The sequence below is a fragment of the Myotis daubentonii genome, chromosome 8 (assembly GCF_963259705.1).
Source record: "Myotis daubentonii chromosome 8, mMyoDau2.1, whole genome shotgun sequence".
Lineage (NCBI taxonomy): Eukaryota > Metazoa > Chordata > Mammalia > Chiroptera > Vespertilionidae > Myotis > Myotis daubentonii.
This window is the reverse complement of record NC_081847.1, coordinates 67,978,429-67,997,267: the sequence shown is the minus strand read 5'-3', so window position 1 is coordinate 67,997,267 and position 18,839 is coordinate 67,978,429. Positions and strand designations below refer to the sequence as shown.

The following is an 18,839-nucleotide window of genomic DNA, read 5'->3' as shown; positions in this document are numbered from 1 at the left end:
GCCGGTTTTGCTCAGTGGAAGAGTGTTGGCCCTCGGACTAGGGTCACAGGTTCAATTCTGGTCAGGGGCACACACCTTGGATACAGCCTCGATCCCCAGCACAGGTCGGAGTACATGCGGGAGGCAACCAATCAATGTGTCACTCTCACATCAATGTATCTCCTCTCTGTCTCTCCCCCTCCCTTCCACTCTCTCTAAAAATCAGTGGAAAAAGTATCTTCGGGTGAGGGATAACCAAAAAAATGTTAACATCCCCCCCTGGCCAGTGTGGCTCAGTGGCTGAGCATTGATCTGTGAACCAGATCACAGTTCGATTCCTGATCAGGGCACATACCTGGGTTGCAGGCTCGATCCCCAGTAGGAGGCAAGCAGGAGGCAGCCAATGAATGTTTGACATCAGGCAATCTGGATTTCTCTTCCTTCTGTGCCAGTTGTCATCATTAATGTTTCTGTCTCTTCCTCTCTGAAACCAATAAATATATATATAAAAAATTGAAAATGTTAATATTCTGAGTGATAGAATTATAAAGGTGATTTTTTTCCCTTAAATGCTATTTTCATATTTCTCTACCATGTACACATGTTACTTTTTGTCCTGAGAGAAAAGTATTAAGAAGAGAGACGAGAATGTTGAGTGGTGGGGGCTGTGGTGGGGATTGCTGTTAGCCTCCTCCCCCACCCAGGGATTGAGTAGTTCCGGAAACGGCCTGGAGTCAGACTGCGGGGGTCTGATGTGGACATCCACCTCTGCCCGCCTGTAGGGCATGGTGGTTATTTCATCTTGAAGCCTCACCTTCCTCTCTACAACCTTCACAGCTTGGTGTAAGGATGAAAGTAGTTAATATGCACAAAGGGCTTAGAACCGTATTGTTAGTTATTATCATGATCATCACGGCACAGACCTTTGTCCCTTTTCACCCATCCTTTCCTTTCTCTATACAACTCTGGAGTATTTCATGTTAGAAAAGATGGAGGATGGGTGTTTTGCTTTTTATAAGTTGGGTACTTTTTTAAAGAAATAATTTCCTGCCCTGGCCGGCTAGCTCAGTTGGTTAGAGCATTATCCCGATGTGTCAGGGTTGTGGGTTCAATCCTCTATCCCCAGACAGCACACGTGCAAGAAGTAACTAATGAATGCATGGATAGGTGGAACAGCAAATTAATGTTTCTCTCTTTCTCTTTCTCTCCCTCCCTCCCTTCCTCTCTCTCTCTTTAAAGAAAAAATTAATTAAAAAATAATTTCCTGTCTTCTGAGGTGTCTTAATACCTAGTGAATTAATGAATAGTTGCTTTCTCTCCTACAATTATTTTTTTAACCTGAGAGGTATGACCCATGTGGGGTTTCTACTGGTTGCCAAGCATTTGCAGCACCTGGAAATATTAAAAATGAATTAACCACCTATTCGATGGTCAGAAACCTTGAGAAATCAGGTTAGAGCCAATAAATTTTTGGCCACAAGTATTCACATACTTGAGATTCTAGCTATCCCCAGCTTCTGGAAGGAGGAGTGGGGGCATTAATAGTTTACTGGTAGTAATTTAATAGTATGCTGTGTGGACCAACCAGGGAATGGCTTTCTTTGGTAGAATTAAGTACCTTTCTCAGTCAAGGGGAAGACAGTTTATAAGTAAAGATACTCAGCAGTGCTCAGTGGCACAGTGGAGCCCTGTCCTCTGGGATTGGATTGTAAGATCAGTATGAAAGACAAAACTCAGCTTTATTCAGAAGTTCCCATGAAAATTCCCTAGGAGGGCTTTATCTGGAGATGTGTGCACCAACCTTCAGTAAGTTTCATGAGGCTAGCTTTCCCTCCAGGAGAAGCTGAAACTCATTTGTTTCTTTAGGTAAGCCCCAGGTGAGAGAGGCTTGGGTGTAGGTATGCGATCTCAAGCACCAGAACCACCCACAGGGCTGGAAGATACTCTTTTCTCCCACTGCACGTTATTCTAGGGCACATGTTCATTCATTCAGTTAACCAAGTAATAGTTGCCAACTATTTTTAAGTGCTGGGAATTCAGCAGTGAACAAGACGGAGTTAATGCCCTGTTGGCACTTAAGACAGAGAACAAACAAATAATTATATGGTTTAATGTTAGGAAGTATGTGACCAGGGGAGGGTGTGTGATCTTGGGGTGGTCAAAGGAGGTGTCTCTAAGGACACATGCCTAAGCTAAGAATCTTAAGAAGTGAGCCAAGGGGAAGAGTATAATGAACATGTTCCAGGCATAAGAAACAGCAAGTGCAAAGGCCCTGGGGTAGGACTAGATATGTCGAGTTAAAGGAACAGCAGGGAGGGTAGTGAATTGTGTAGAGTAGAAAGGAGGTGGGGTGGCTAAATCAGAATAGATGGTGCACTTATTGAGTGGCATGGTGGATGGAATCTCCTCTAGTCAAATACCTTTTTTTCTGTCTTGAGCACTTACTAAATTTGCATAAACATTTATATGGCATAACTTCCATTATACCAGCTTTTATTTTGCTCATTTTCTCTTTCTCTTTTTAATAGTTTGTTGTTTTTTAAGTGAAATCTGTTGTCCAAACCTACATTCTGGGATTAGGGAAACCTCCCCACCCCTAACACCCTCAGATTTTATTCTCACCTGAAAAGCTGTGTGTTTCAAAGGACTCTTTAATGACTAATTTAATATCACACTAATTTAGGCTATAAAATGGGACCTCATTTCTTCATGCCTTCTTTTCATTTAGATCTTGAAGTGTATCAGCCAACTAGAGCTCGCTCAGCTCATAGGAACCGGTGTGAAGACCCGCTACCTGTCTGGGTCTGGGCGTGAAAGAGAGGGGAGCCTGAAGGGCCACACGTTGGTGGGAGAAGAGTTCATGGGCCTTGGTCTCGGTAAGACTCCAGGCCCCACAGCTGGCCATCACGGACTCTCAAGTTAACCAGAATGAAACACTTTTTGTCTCATCAGGACTGTCTCATAAACCATCTCTTCCTTCTGTGCCAGCTGACAGTATGTTTACTAATGCAAGTGCTGCTTCAGCAGTCTTAGTTGTCATGAAACTATCAAGTAATGCCAATTTTATCAAAATCAGCAGGGTGCATTCTTTTCTCTATACACTAGTACATAAAACTATACTGGGAGGAAAAGCCACTTTCTTTAGAAAGGCTACAGCTTTGGTACCTCCTATTAGAGGAGTGGGTATGTGTATCTCTAGATTTTAAAAGGTGGAGTCAACCTCTCTTCCATGTTCATTTGGGGGGCTTTTTAAAATGGTATTCTTATGAAAATAGAATTATGTCTGGCTATATGTTGGATTGAGAGGCTCCTGTCAGTGATATAACACAATAATAATAGTAAGTAGGGCAAACAGGTATGCAGGCCACACTCTAAGTTCTCAGTGAGATTGGGACTATTATCCCAGTTTGTAAATGAGGAACGTTGAGGTACAGAGGATAAAGTGAGGTACAAAGCCACCCTGCAAACAAGTGGCAGAGGTAAGTTCAAACCCAGGCCATCTGATTGCAGAGAGCAGGCTCCTAGGTCCCACAAACAGTGGTTAGAATAGTACAGTGTAGCAGTTAGAAGCATGGACTCTATGAAAATGGGGGGTTGTAATAGTACCTACTTCTTAGGGTGCATGTGGGGGTGATTGGAGTGAAATCCTGGAACATTATACTGAACATTCAGCAGATGTAAGCCATTACATATTCTAGAAGCTCTGGGTTAGTGTCCATTAATTCAAATTTGTTTTCCTTAATAATAGGTATTTAATACTATAAAAATGTAAAACACTATGAAGAAAGAGAGATGATTAATACAAACAAGGGAAAGTATAAGAATTCATTTTAAAAGCCAAACCCCAAAACCCAAGTTTAATTTCATTCCATCAGCAGTTGAGGATTTTTTTGCCTGCAAACCATTCTCATTTGTGTCTTTTGTCTGCATGTTGATACTGTGTGCTGCATACTTGCCTGTTTGGAAGCACTGGTTTTGTGCATTGTGTTTCAGGTAATTTGGTGAGTGGTGGAGTGGATAAAAGACAGATGGCCAGTTTCCAGGAATCGGTTGGGGAGACCAGCTCCCAGAGTGTGGTCGTAGCTGTAGACAGGTAATGACTTTTCTCTCCAGTGAAGCTGGACCACCCAGGGGCTTGGCGTCCTCTGTGTCAGCAATTTTCAACCTTGTTCATCTTATGGCACATATAAACCAATTACTAAAGTTCTGTGGCACACCAAAAAAATCTATTTGTTGCTGATCTGACAAAAAAAAAAAATAGGTAAAATATTTTTATTCATTTACACCAGATGGTTTTTATTGTGTTGGCTGTTGTCATTTTTATTTGACAATCTAAGTTCAAACCCAGGCCATCTGATTGCAGAGAGCAGGCTCCTAGGTCCCACAAACAGTGGTTAGAATAGTACAATGTAGCAGTTAGAAGCGTGGACTCTATGAAAATGGGGGGTTGTAATAGTACCTACTTCTTAGGGTGCATGTGAGGGTGATTGGAGTGAAATCCTGGAGCTCAGTGCTCCTGACTAAATAGTCAGGTAGTTCATATTTTAAAAATTCTTAGGGCTCTGGCTGGTTTGGCTCAGTACATAGAGCACTGGCCTGCGGACTGAAGGGTCCCAGGTTCGATTCCGGTCAAGGGCACATGCCTGGGTTGCGGGCTCGGTCCCCCCATGTGGGGAGTGCAGAAGGCAGCCAATCAGTGATTTCCTGTCATCATTGATGCTTCTATTTCTCTCTTCCTCTCCCTTCCTCTTTGAAATCAATAAAAATATATTTTAAAAAATTCTTAGGGAACAGCAGTTGAAAATCGCTGCCCTATGTACTTACTAGGCGAATGACTGCTAGTATGTTTGACTGTTGTCAATGTTGTCAGTTCCAGATCACTCAAACTAAGAACTGTTCAAAGTGTTGCGTGATCCATAACTGCTAATAGCCTTCACATTCATTTCAATTTTGACCTTGAATTGCATCATGACCTTTTAAAAAAAATTGCAACTTTAACTTTGTGACCAAATTGTGTCAAGTTAAAATGCCATAATGTTCACAATTCATACTAAGATTAAGCCATTTTTCTTGAATAAACATTTTTATAAGCCTTTGGTAATTTCAAAGTTCAGTTCTGAAAATGTTGATTTTGGTAATTTTTTGCCAGTTTTTTTGCTGTTATGTAAGAGCAGCGTTTTGGAAGTCCTCACTAAACCACTCCCACTGTGGTGACATCACATGCTAATAAGTTTTAACTCTTCCTCCCTCCTTTTTTTTTTAAATATATTTTATTGATTTTTTACAGAGCGGAATAGAGATTTAGAAACATCGATGAGAGAGAAACGTCGATCAGCTGCCTCTTGCACACCCCCTACTGGGGATGTGCCCTCAACCAAAGTACATGTCCTTGACCGGAATCGAACTTGGGACCTTTCAGTCCGCAGGCCGACGCTCTATCCACTGAGCCAAACCGGTTAGGGCATTCCCCGCTCCTTTTTTTTTTATTATTAATATATTTTATTGATTTTTACAGAGAGGAAGGGAGAAGGAGAGGGATAGAAAGTTAGAAACATTGATGAGAGAGAAACATGGATTCAGCTGCTTCCTGCACACTCCCTACTGGGGATGTGCCCGCAACCAAGGTACATGCCCTGACCAGAATCGAACCTGGGACCCTTCAGTCCCCAAGCCGACGCTCTATCCACTGAGCCAAACCGGTCAGGGCCCCTCCTCCTTTTGATGTGTCACTTTCTCTGTCAATGTAGGCATTTCTGTTCTCAAGGCAATTCATTGACCAGTTCTGTACCTCTGATGCTTCAGCATTTATTTTAAAGTGGAGATACCAGACCTGAAATGTTTCCTTTCTCCCTTTTCTAAGATTGTTTGAGATTGAAACTTAGGCTTCCAAATCTAATTTTTATTTTATTATGTCTGGAATTACCTTCCTAGAATTTTTACTGGATCTACTAGACTGGATGGAAATGCAATAGGTATGTATGTGACTCCTCTGTGACAACTACAGACGCCTCATATTGTGACTGACCATTACTAATGAGGCCTTGCATGTGTTGTTGCGTTTGGCCTGTAGTTGATTTTGTCCGTTGGCTGTGTGCCGTGTCCATGGACGAGTTGGCTTCCCCCCATCATCCCCGCATGTTCAGCTTACAGAAGATTGTGGAGATATCGTACTACAACATGAATCGGATCCGACTGCAGTGGTCCCGAATATGGCATGTGATTGGAGATCACTTCAACAAGGTAACTCTTCAAATTTCAAAACTATTCCATTGATGTCCAAAACAAGCAGGCAATTAAATTTTAAAAAGAAGTGAAGCGATGAGAGTTTAGGTGCCTATCATTCATTTTCCTTGTGGAGTCCAAGACAGCTCAGTAGGATCAATAGCATACTTACATATTGATAGAACTCATAGAGAATGAATTACGAATTCAGGCTGTGCAAAAATTTCTATATCCCACATCCAGGACATAGGCTAACATCACAAAGAGCATTATAGTCACTCAACAAACATATTGGTATTTGAAAGCATTATGAAATCCTAAAGTGCTTTCTGAAAAGTTTATTTTCCATATAGTTTCTCTATTAAATGTCACTTCCATTCTATTCTAACTTCCATTGCCACCACTTTTCTGAAACCTTTGTCGAGTAAACTAACACTTTTTTTTAATTAGAACTAAGCAAGAACCTTCTGTGCTCTGAAACTGACAACTACTGAGAGAAAGCCAGACTAAACTTTGTCTCCACCAGAGGTTTCATTATATACAGGTAGATACATGCACACCTATATTGACCAAAGAAAAAGAAATCAGAAGAATATGTATGTATTAAATGTGTATGTATGTATTTGTGATGCTATTTGCTTCATAAGGGAAAAGTAACAGCTTAATAACACTGTTTCCTACCAAAACACACTTCACAACTTACAAAAATTTCTCAGGCCTGGAGATATAATAATAAAGAGTTGTAATACAGATGTTTAAAAATAGTAAAAAAAACAATTTACCCAAAAGAGAGTCACTCTCTACACTGAATAGAAGAAAAATCGTAAAAAGAAGTTGTCTGCCATTGAATATAGAAGAAGCAGTAGAGTGCCAATAAATAATTTGTAGCATCTGCAAATTTCTGTAGTGCTCCTCCCCACCCCCGGGGACCAATTTGAGGCTAGGAATAGGATGCCACTAATTGTGTAGACTAAGGAAGAGTTGGACACTGTTAGCTCTCACGGGCAGCTGCTAGCCTGCTCCAGGGCCCTACAGAAATAAGGCATTGTCAGATGTAGTCTGGCTTCTAAATTGGTACATCAACTAATCAAAGTTTTTGTTTACTTTGTGTCCTTATTAGCTCCAAGTAGGGTACCTCACAACATCTGTTTAACAAACTACCTGAGTGGCTTATACCAGGCAATGGACAGATGAGGTCCCTGCCCTCAGGGAGTTCACCCACATTTTATGATAAAATAATCGATGGTAAAGGGTCAGGTGACACAGTATGTCAGTCCTCTGTGGATGTGACCTTTCATCTGAACCCTCAGTGAGGAAACAGCCACAAGAGTCTGAAGATGACCCAGAGCAACTGTTCGTTGAATGAATAGTGACACTCATTCATCTAAAGTCAACTCATTTAGCAACCATCTTTCCCACTGTTCGGGTAAATAAACTTTTAGTGGACCAGTTGACATGATTGATAGGAACTTGCTGGAAGTCTAGGTTTCATGTTCGGTGGAACTGCTTTTGGTGGGGAGCATCGATTTTACAAGTTCCCTTTCCGACCTGCAATTCTGTTGTCAAGACTCTACATGCCAGTTCTCAGTTATCACTGGGTCACTTCTGGGCAAGCTTGGGACGTGGGCTGGCAGATAGTGCTTAGACATTTCATGGTTGTCAACTTCATTCCATCTAATCGGTGCCGTTAAGCACAAAGTTTGGAAAATTCAGTTGCTCGCCCTGGGGCTTTTTATTCTTTCCACCACCTCAGAAAGACGTCTGCTTCCCTTGGGAACTGGAGCACATGAGAATCTCGAGGCTTGAAGAAGTGGATGGCTAAGTATAGCTGTAACTTAGCTCTGGGGATTCTAGCAGAGCCATTGGAGCAATCACATGTTTTTCTTCTAAACTAGGCCCTGTGTGTGTCTTAGGGTATGCGAAGCTACACAATAAGCCTGCTGTGTATTTCTGAAACAGGAATTCCTGAATTCTCCTGGATTTTTAAGATGGGGATATATTTTTTATTAGTCTCTAATTTCATAAACATTACATGAACATCTTAAAAAAAATTATATCTAAAAACAGCTTTGACCATCACCACCCCCAACAGGACACCCCCGAAAACTAATTGTTCTGATCAGTTTGGTATATATCTTTCCAGACATTTTTCTATACACATGCATATGTAGGTACTCATAGAAATATAGATAATATTGTCTTGGTTTATTTTGCTTTTTTAAAAAACATAAATAGTATTACACATTTTGTAATTTGCTTCTTAATTATGCTAGAATATATGGGTTTATTCTTTTTTAATTGTAGTAAAACATACATAACAGAATTTTCCATTTTAACCATTTATAAATGTAGAGTTGAGAAGTGTTAAGTACATTCATTGTGGTGATCTCCAGCATTCTTTCCATCTTACAGAATTGAAACTTTGTACCCATTAAGCAACGACCCCCATTCCTTCCTCTCCCCAGTCCTTGGAAACCACTTTTTACTTTCTGTCTGTGAATTTGATGACCTTGGGTACTCATATAAATGGAATCGTGCAGTATTTGTTCTTTTGTGTCTCACTTATTTCACTTGGTATAACATCCTCAGGGTTCATCCATGTTGTGTAGCCTTTGACAGAATTTCCTTCTTTTTATGAGGCTGGATTTATTCTTTCTTTTTAATTGCCAAACATTATTCCATCTGAACATATCACCATGTAGTCATTTTCCTATTGATCTTTTTTTTTTTTTTTTCCCTAAATGATGATGACTTTTGTTAAAATTCAAACATTTCCAGTCAGCCACGTGTCAGTGAAGTTTCTCGCCTGGAGCAGGCTCCTCCTGCATGTGGTTTAGATACTTTGTCAGGGGTTCTGGTGAGAAATACTCCCTTGCTCTGCTGTTAGGGTTTCTTCTTGAGGGAGAAGTCTAAGAAGTACCAACCAAAATACACCCATAACTTCAGTCCCTAAAAGTAGGTAAGCCACAGACAAGTCTAATGTTAAGGGAATTGAAAAGCCTCACTATTTCTACTGAATTTTTTGAGGCTGATGATACACATGTATAATCTTTCCCTTTAGGCAGCAAACATGGGCAATATGAAAAGGCTTTACAGAGACTTCCAAGTCTTTTGACCTGTCGTGCGTATTTGTATAAAGTTAAATAGCACATGGAGAATTATTTAATGGATATAATTTCAATTTTGTAAGTTGAAGAGAATTCTGGTAGTACAGCAATGTGAATGTCTTTACTAAACTGTGCACTTAAAAATGGTTAAGATGATATATTTTGTGTTATGTGTATTTTGCCACAATTTTTAACAAATTAGCACATTTTGAAAGAACTTCTAACTAAATGTGCATTACTTTCACCATTAAACTTAAATAAAATTATACAGGTCATAGCCATAAAATAACCATTTTTTTCCTCCTTCAATGTGTTTTCCCAGAGCATTTATTTTAAAGGCAGGATGTCCATTTTTGAGGTTCAGAACCCCACATCCACAGTTGTTTCACTGTGTCTATTTCACCTTACATCCTGTTCTGCTCAGGTTGGCTGTAACCCTAATGAAGATGTGGCTATCTTTGCTGTTGACTCATTAAGGCAACTTTCCATGAAGTTTCTTGAGAAGGGAGAATTAGCCAACTTCCGTTTCCAGAAAGATTTTTTGAGACCCTTTGAGCATATCATGAAGAAAAACAGGTATGTGCATTGTTCTGAAAGAGCTTTGGTCAAATTCCCCATTGGACCCAGCCAGTGAGGCTCATTGGTTGAGCATCAAACCATTAATCAAGAGGTCCCTGGTTCATTTCCCATCAGGGCACATGCCCAGATTATAGGCTCAATATCCCTCATCCGCCGAAACCGGAAACCGGTTTGGCTCAGTGGATAGAGTGTCGGCCTGTGGACTGAAAGGTCCCAGGTTCGATTCCGGTCAAGGGCATGTACCTGGGTTGCGGTCAAGGGCATGTACCTGGGTTGCGGGCACATCCCCGGTGGGAGATGTGCAGGAGGCGGCTGATCGATGTTTCTCTCTCATGGATGTTTCTGACTCTCTATCTCTCTCCCTTCCTCTCTGTAAAAAAAAATCAATAAAAATATATTTTAAAAAAATATATATCCCTCATCCTTCCTCTCTCTAAAAAAAGAAAAATATATTTTTTAAAAATTTCCCCATTGGACCCCTAAAAGGACCCCCTACCACTAACCACACAATTAATTTTTTTCTTCCTTGATGGTGGAAGCAAATAAAATGAAGAGACTCTGATTCGCATCTATTGTCTCTAAGTAAATCACACTGCGATCTGTGTATAACATTCTCCAAAGGACACATTACACCACTGCAAATAGTAGAAATATGTGACCGTCTTTTTGAGGCTGATGGGGAGGGGGAGGCAGAGAAAGAGTCACTGCTGAAGCAGCCTCCAGCAAGGTCAAGGATTATGTGACTCAGCATTTGTGCCCCAGGGAAGTGATAAAGAGGTCAGGGCAGCTACTAGCCCTTTGAAGCAGTCACCCTTTTCATTCATTCACTTGGCTGTGTAAAAGGCATGCCATCTCCTAGGTACTATTCTAAGTGCCAAGCATACAGCAATAAAGCAAACAGTCAGCCCTAACCGGTTTGGCTCAGTGGATAGAGCCGGCCTGCGGACTGAAGGGTCCTCGGTTCAATTCCAGTCAAGGGCGTGTACCTTGGTTGTAGGCACATCCCCAGTAGAGGGTGTGCAGGAGGCAGCTGATCGATGTTTCTCTCTCATCGATGTTTCTGACTCTCTATCCCTCTCCCTTCCTCTCTGTAAAAAATCAGTAAAATATATATTTTTTTAAAAACAGTCAAAAATTTATATTTTCATTTGGCCCTAATTCGATAATCATTGCAGCTAGGTGATAGGTATACATTATTCATTACTCTGTTCTCTCTACCTACATATATGTTTGAAATTTTTCATAATAAAATTAAAAAACAAGTCCTTGTTTATATTCCAGTGGGATAGATAAGTAAATGTTCAGTAAATCATTGGTAATTACTCTAAAGAACTTTAGGGGATAGGGATAGAAATACTCTTTATACAGGGCAGTCACAGCCCAGTTGTTGTCAAGGACTCAGGTTCTTTCCATTTCTTTGGCCATCCACAAGGTCACTTTCATCCTTGAGACTTGTTTGTGATTGCTGTACTGAGGCTCTAGCTCAAGCCATCATGCTGCGTTCAGAATGAAAATAAGAGTAAAGGGGGCAGAGCCTGCCATGTGTATTCCTTTTAAGACAAAAGCTAAACCTTCCCAGAAACCTCTTCTCCCTAATGCCGTACATTTTCTCTGACATCTAATTAGAGCAGATCATGGAGCTCCCCTAGCTGCAAGGGAGGCTGGGAAATCGAAGACCTGGCACATGCTACAAGATTGCCACTTATCTTATACCGTTTATGATCCATTTCCTGATGTTGGGCATGTTGCTGCCTGCAGTGAGAGTTCTGTTGTAAGGAGGTGGGAGGGTTGCTTCTGGGTAGGCAACTAACTGTCTGCCACAGTGATTACTTACCATTTTTTCTTTTTGTTGTCTGTAATTTTTTTTTTATATTTGTGTAAGAGTTTATTTGAGGCAAACTGCCGACATATGCTGGGGAGCAAGATCTCAAAGCTCCAGAGAATAATAGTTTTGTGGCTTTTTTTATGGATGTGATATTAAAAAGGAAACATAAGGACAGTTACATGGAGATGGGGAAAAACAAGGCAGAGATTGGATTACAAGATAGTTAACAAGATTATGTGGTCTCTTATTTCAAAGGTGTGTTAACCTAGATGCACAGAAACAACAGACAGGTCTTGCCTGGGGCATGACTACTCACTGTGACCTGCCCAGTTAGGAATTTATGATCAATCCTGTGAGGTTCCTTTCCATAGAATCTCTTTTTTTTATTCACAGTTCCCCCTTTTGGTCATAAATCAATCCAAAGGATACATTCATGACCAAGCTTTGGTCAAATATTGTCTCTAATTTTTTTTTTAAGTGAATGTAGATTACTGCGTAGTTTAAAAAAAATGTGTTCAGTGCTGCTTCTACATGATAAGCTGTGTTTATATGTCTTCCCACTATCCAAAGTACAGATGACATGGCTGCCCCATTTCTTCCTCAGGTCTCCGACCATCCGGGACATGGTGATCCGCTGCATTGCCCAGATGGTAAACTCCCAGGCGGCCAACATCCGCTCGGGCTGGAAGAACATCTTTGCCGTGTTCCACCAAGCAGCCTCGGATCACGACGGGAACATCGTGGAGCTGGCCTTCCAGAGCACAGGTCACATTGTCAGTAGGTGTCTCTTCCCTCCTAACATCCACCCACAAGTCTGGAAGAGGGAGCACTTATTTCCTGTCTCTTTTACTCCCAAAAAAGGGCTTCCTTGGTTTAGCTGTACTGTGATATAATGATGTGCCACATTCTTGACACGTGCACAGCATCCCTGTGAAGGAAATACTGTCAACTCTCATTATTCGCAGCGTCCATGTTGGTGAATTCACCTGCTTGCTGAAATTTATACGTAATTCCCACGAATACTCCTGGCATTTTTGTTGCCATTCGTGGACGTGCACATGCACAGAACAGCGAAATACTTGAGTCGCCCAAGGTACACATTCCCAGCTGGGTTAGAAGGTCATGCTCTGCCTTCTTGTTTCAGCTCTTTTACTGTAAATATGCAAGCATCCTTTTCATAGTGCACTTACTGCCACGTTTTTTGCATTTTTGTCTTATTGTTGGTGACTTTGCCATTTAAAATGGCTCTGTACATAGTGCTAAAGTGCTGTCCTGTGTCCGTAAGCACAGGAAGGCTGTGATGTGCCTTATGGAGAAAATACATGTTTTACATAAATTTCATTCAGGCATGAGTTACAGTGCTTTGTTGGCTGTGAGTTCATTGTTAATGAGCCAACAGTATATATTAAATAAGGTGTCTTTAAACAGATGCACATAAAGCAAGGTGATGTAGTGATCAGTTGATGAGAGTGTGATGGCCCGAGGCTCGTAGGAACCTGACCCCGAATTTCCCCTAGAAGTGCTAGTTCAGAAATTGCTAATTCAGTGTTCATAGCTACTCTAGAGAACTCAATACCATGATTAATGAGAAGTGACTACACCATTGTTTTCCCCATTTTACTGAAGAGAAAACCGAGACATCAAAAAATAAAGTAGAACAACTTGCCCAAGGTCACGAAGCTAGGAAGTGGTGGAGTAGGATTCACACCAGGCAGTCCAGCACTATGTCCCTCTACCCTAGACTGACCAGAAGTCCCTGTCCTGCCTGTGATCATGTAACAAGATGTTTACTGGTCTTGGTCTTCGTGGAAATTGTAAAGCATTGGGTCACCTTTCATCTTTTTTCATTTTTTTAACTTTTTGTAAACTTGCTACGCATATATTTCTCCTAGATCATGTGATATTTGTAGGGTTTTGAAAACTTTAGGTTTCTAAATTGCCTTTAACCTTTAGCTCATTGACTGCCGGGAGCCGGTCCATCCTTGCTGTTTCAAGGGACCTGGCATATATGGCATACTGTTCTTAATATGTTTGCTCACCTTCTTGGCACTATGTGTTTTAACCAAGGTCACCTCTCTGAGAAAGGTTGTTTCCCCAGGTAGGGATTTTCCCCTGAAGTTAGGGAGGGAATAAAACCCCTTAACTAAGTGCCAGGCGGGTAATTAATCACTTTAACTACGAACAATCATGCTTAAGCTACATAATCTTTACTCCCTGGAATGGAGATAAGAAACGCCCTAACCTTTGGAATAGAGATTGATAGGATTGGAATCAACTGGTATAAATACAGATGTAACAAGACAACTGGACACAGAACCTAGACACAGAACCTACACAGAACCTAGAGACAGAAGAACTTCGCTGGAGAGAACATGGCAAAAGATCCTGGACAGAAACTGGCCACAGAACCTAGAGACAGAACCTAGCGAGAGAACATGGCAAAAGATCCTGGACAGAACCTGGCTACAGAACTTGGCTGGAGAAACTAGACAGAACCTGGCTGAAGAACCTAGAGACAGAACCTGGCTACAGAACCTGGATAGAACATGGCAAGAGAACCTGATTAGAACCTGGTGACTGAACCTGGCTGGAGAACCTGGACAGAACCTGGCTGGAGAACCTAGCAAGGGAACATGGCTACAGAACCTGGCAATAGAACCAGGCAAGAGAACCCAACCATGCTGATCCACTGAACGCTGCCTCTGTGTCATTCCTTCTTCGCCGACTCCGTCCACACCTTTGGAGACCCCTGGACCTGCTGAGGTTGGACCCCAGCAATTGATATTTATCTTTACAAGATTCCATTCAGCAAGGTAGCACAAGGTGTGGTCTTAGGAAGGAAACAACCAGAGAATTAAGGGATGAGGTCAGGATCACAGACTAGGCCAGAGCCTTGCTCAGGGCTCAGCTTTTGGCAGACAAACCACTATGGGCAACGGCACAACACAGATCAGTGTTTACGTCTTACATAGTTCCTCAAGCTCCATTCTGAAGCAGCCTCAGTTAAATGGACACCTTGGCATCCTGCTGCAGCTTGGCTTTCCCATGGCTCACCCTCTCTCACTTCCTTAGGGACACTTCTCAGGACCTATTCGGAGAGGTCTGCCCGACCACCAGCCTAAACAGCCCCTCTTACCTTCTGCCCTTATCTAGAACTCACCCCACCTGAGATTATCTTATGTATGTATTGACTTAGGTGATTGTTGTCTGTCTTGCCCATTGGAGCACGAGCACCATGAGGCAGCAAGTTTGATTCATCATCTCTGTCTCCAGGGCCCATAACCATGCTTTGCACATAGTTGACACTCAAATGTTTATTGAATGAATGATTATTTGGGTCTTTACGTCATTGTTTGAGCTCAGGAACCAGTTTAGCCCAAATTGTACCCAGTGCACTTATTCCTGAATAATTGACTAAGAAGCACTGTCTTACAGAAATACTGACATGCTTTTCTTAGATTTTCACAGAAGAAATCCTCTCTGGGGTGTGTGTGTGTGTCTGTCTCTAATCCCCATTTCTAAATCCTGGTCTTATTTTTTTTATGTGCCTTTGTCTCCCCAGCAACTATTTTCCAGCACCATTTCCCTGCAGCCATCGACTCCTTTCAGGATGCTGTGAAGTGCTTGTCGGAGTTTGCCTGCAACGCCGCTTTCCCTGACACCAGCATGGAAGCCATCCGGCTCATCCGTTTCTGTGCCAAATATGTCTCCGAGAGGCCTCGGGTACATTTCTCCTTTCCTCACTCATATGGGAGATGAGGGGAAGGAGTTGTGGGGCCAAAACCCCACTCCTGGCAAAGAGCTTTCCATTGTAGGGGTTATACCTTTTCTGTATTTTGTATTTATGAAATTATTTTATTCAACTGAACTTTTATTTGGTATCCTACAAACTATTTTGTAGACAATAATAGTATTTTAGCTTTGAATTTTCGCAAAACTGAACAAGCTAGACCTTTCTATTTGAAGGAAAATAAACCTCCCTTTTAGGAAATGACATTATGCCATTGTGACATGGCTGGGAAGTCACATTGAAAAATCACCTGGAAATATTTTGGGTTTTTCTATCATGTCTCATCTATCTAAGGAGGCCTGCTTGGTTTAAATGACAATCTCAAAACACTGAAATTGGGTGGAAACAAACATAAACTATGGTGGCTAGATAACTTGTCAAGCATTCTTTGCAGAACTGTAAGCCCCTGAGATGACATGCTAGGTCCCCTACAACAGCTCATTAAGATGATGACGATAGCCGAAACCGGTTTGGCTCAGTGGATAGAGCGTCGGCCTGCGGACTGAAAGGTCCCAGGTTCGATTCCGGTCAAGGGCATGTATCTGGGTTGCGGGCATATCCCCAGTAGGAGATGTGCAGGAGGCAGCTGATCGATGTTTCTCTCTCATCAATGTTTCTAACTCTCTATCTCTCTCCCTTCCTCTCTGTAAAAAATCAATAAAATATATTTTTTAAAAAAAAGATGATGATGATAATGAGAGCCACTATCGGCTGAGCACTTACTACATGTCAGGCACCATTCTAGGCACTGTGCGTTGATTTATGTAATCTTCAAAGCAGACCTATGAGGTGGGTAGTTATATCCCCATTGTGCAGGGGAGTTAACTGAAGCACAGAGAGAAATTGCCTAATGTTAGATAACCAGAGTTGATAAAGAAATTCCTTTACAACAAACAATGCCACTTTAAGAGTGGTTACAGAGCAGAGGGCTAGAAATCCTAGAGATGGGGCCTCACATCCAGGCTATGGAAAGACTGCCAGCTCTTAACTGCATGACCTTGGACAGTTTACTTAAACTCTTAAGTGCCTCAGTTGATTCATCTATAAAATGGGACCATCATTTTTTCCCTGCCTCTCAGAATCATTGTGAGAATTATTAAACCATGTAGAGCACTTTTACAGTCCCTGGCCCATAACAAGCATTCAGTAATAGTAGCTGCTGCTGCTATTATTTTAAGTAGTACTTTAAGTACTGTATTAACATTCCAGAAAGACCTAAGACCTAAGATTTTGCAGCATCCCTTGCTGAATGGATACTTTCAGGAGAGAACATGTGTGAGGCCTTGCCCCCTGTGTAGTTCCCTTTCACTTCCTTCCTTTTGCTTGCATAGGTCTATATCTGACAGGTGACTTTCATTGTAGGTGCTACAAGAATACACAAGCGATGACATGAATGTGGCTCCTGGTGACAGAGTCTGGGTCCGAGGCTGGTTCCCCATTCTGTTTGAGCTCTCCTGCATCATCAATAGGTGCAAGCTAGATGTGCGGACAAGGTAACTGTGTCCCAGGGCGGTACCCCTCCCATCACTGAATGAGCCTCAGTCACCTGCTCACCTGATCCCATGCTCTCCCCCTCTCTTCTCTGCTGTTCTCTTCCCCCACCCCCTTCCCTCTTCTGCTCCTGGCTTTGTTTCCTGCAGAGGACTCACGGTCATGTTCGAGATCATGAAGAGCTATGGCCACACCTTTGAAAAGCACTGGTGGCAGGACCTGTTCAGAATCGTGTTCAGGATTTTTGATAATATGAAACTCCCGGAGCAGCAGTCGGAGGTAGGTGATGACTACAGCACAGCTGGGATGGGATGGGAGACGAGCCTCTCTGGCCTTTGTCTGCCTCTGGGGGTTGTGTCCTCATCTACATGGAAGTCTTAAATACTGAGCCACTTGAGATGTGTTTTAAAAATGGGAACACCCTTCCTGGCACTCTTCTACCAATATCAACTAGTAGAAGAAGCCCTCCCTGTCTGAGGACGAGTGGAAATTAATCACCACGCTCTGCCTTTTTGGCCCTGAGGCATCGTACCTGCCAGATCAGCAGGGCACCTGACTGGTTCACTTAACTTCTGAACAATCAGTAAAAAGTGGAGTGACTCTGTCCCTTCAAAAACACACTTAAAAGGGTTTTTAATATGAAGTTGCAGTCAGATGATGTCAGCAAATATTAGGCCTTTTTTAAAAAGATGTGAGATGTTTCTAGTTGTCTTCGTTATTTCTCCCCTGGAGGTAAAGGGCTGAGGAGAAGGCATTCTAGCTCAAGATTTTAAGATGGGAGAGTAACTTTTTTACCTTCTTTTAGGAACAGCATTCCCTCCCTCCCCCTGATATGGAAGGAACATATACTTAATATGGAATATTAGGAATATAAAAAACATCATTTAAAATCATTCCAAAATTAGAGTTAATGTTTTGGCAAGTTTTCCTCTGTCTTTTATGTAGATTAAATAAGGTTGTTGAATGGACCTGGTTATAGTGTAGATACAGTTTTCTAATCTTATATTAAGGTAATTAAAATTTTTCTTCATTATAAAACAAATTGGAAAACAGAAAAAATTTAAGCACCCACAGTTTAAAACTTCCACAGGTTACCACTATTAACCCCTTCAGATATGCCGTGTGTGTTGTGTGTGTGTGTATTATACACTTTTCTTTTTTTAACAAAAATGGAATCCCATCATATACTGGGAACTGCTTTTTTAACTTAATGTGTGTTTTTTTTACAACTGCAGCTTGTCCTCCACAATGTTTTTAAGGACTGCAAAACATTCCTATCTGTGGATGTTCCATAGTCCACGGAAGATTGTTTCCAATTTTCCTTTAGACAGCAATGAAATGAACATTTTGCAGCTACAGTTTGCTTTTAGGAGAAGTGGTCTGATTGCCAGGTTTGGGGCTTGCACATCACTGAGGCTTTTGATACTTCTAGTTGACCTCCAAATACACTTACAGCTATTCACACTTCTGCCAGCAATGTATGCGAGTTACCGCTTCCCCGACTCCAGCTCTTTGTAATTTATTTAATCATTAATTTGATAGGCCAGAGATGTGAGAGTGACACATCTACTGGTTGCCTCCTGCATGCACCCTGACCAGGGCCAGAGATCAAACCCACAACAAAGGTATGTGCCCTTGACTGGTAATCAAACTTGGTACCCTTCGGTCCATAGGCCAACGCTCTAACCACTGAGCAAAACCAGTCAGGGCTAGATATTTCTTCAACATAGTTTTTTCGGATATATATCTAGAAGTAGAATTTATTGGATCATATGGTAGTTATATATATATATATATATAGAGGAGCCTCTTTTTAGGAGCCTCCATACTGTTTTTCATAGTGGCT

The 18,839-nt window shown here is 41.6% G+C and overlaps 1 protein-coding gene across 4 annotated transcripts in view; it reads left to right on the top strand.

The window, feature by feature from the left end:
* ARFGEF2 (ADP ribosylation factor guanine nucleotide exchange factor 2) overlaps positions 1-18,839 on the top strand; it is a 90,977-nt gene that overhangs the window by 54,312 nt on the left and 17,826 nt on the right. For all 4 annotated transcript variants that reach the window (XR_009454169.1, XM_059706805.1, XM_059706804.1 and 1 more), the window contains exons 22-30: positions 2,708-2,855; positions 3,973-4,072; positions 5,911-5,951; positions 6,050-6,219; positions 9,733-9,884; positions 12,317-12,489; positions 15,275-15,435; positions 16,865-16,995; positions 17,143-17,272. Coding sequence is in view for 3 of the 4 variants with exons in the window: in XM_059706805.1 (XP_059562788.1) it covers positions 2,708-2,855; positions 3,973-4,072; positions 5,911-5,951; positions 6,050-6,219; positions 9,733-9,884; positions 12,317-12,489; positions 15,275-15,435; positions 16,865-16,995; positions 17,143-17,272 (1,206 nt within the window). In the remaining variant the exon portion in view is untranslated. The remainder of the gene's footprint in view (positions 1-2,707; positions 2,856-3,972; positions 4,073-5,910; positions 5,952-6,049; positions 6,220-9,732; positions 9,885-12,316; positions 12,490-15,274; positions 15,436-16,864; positions 16,996-17,142; positions 17,273-18,839) is intronic.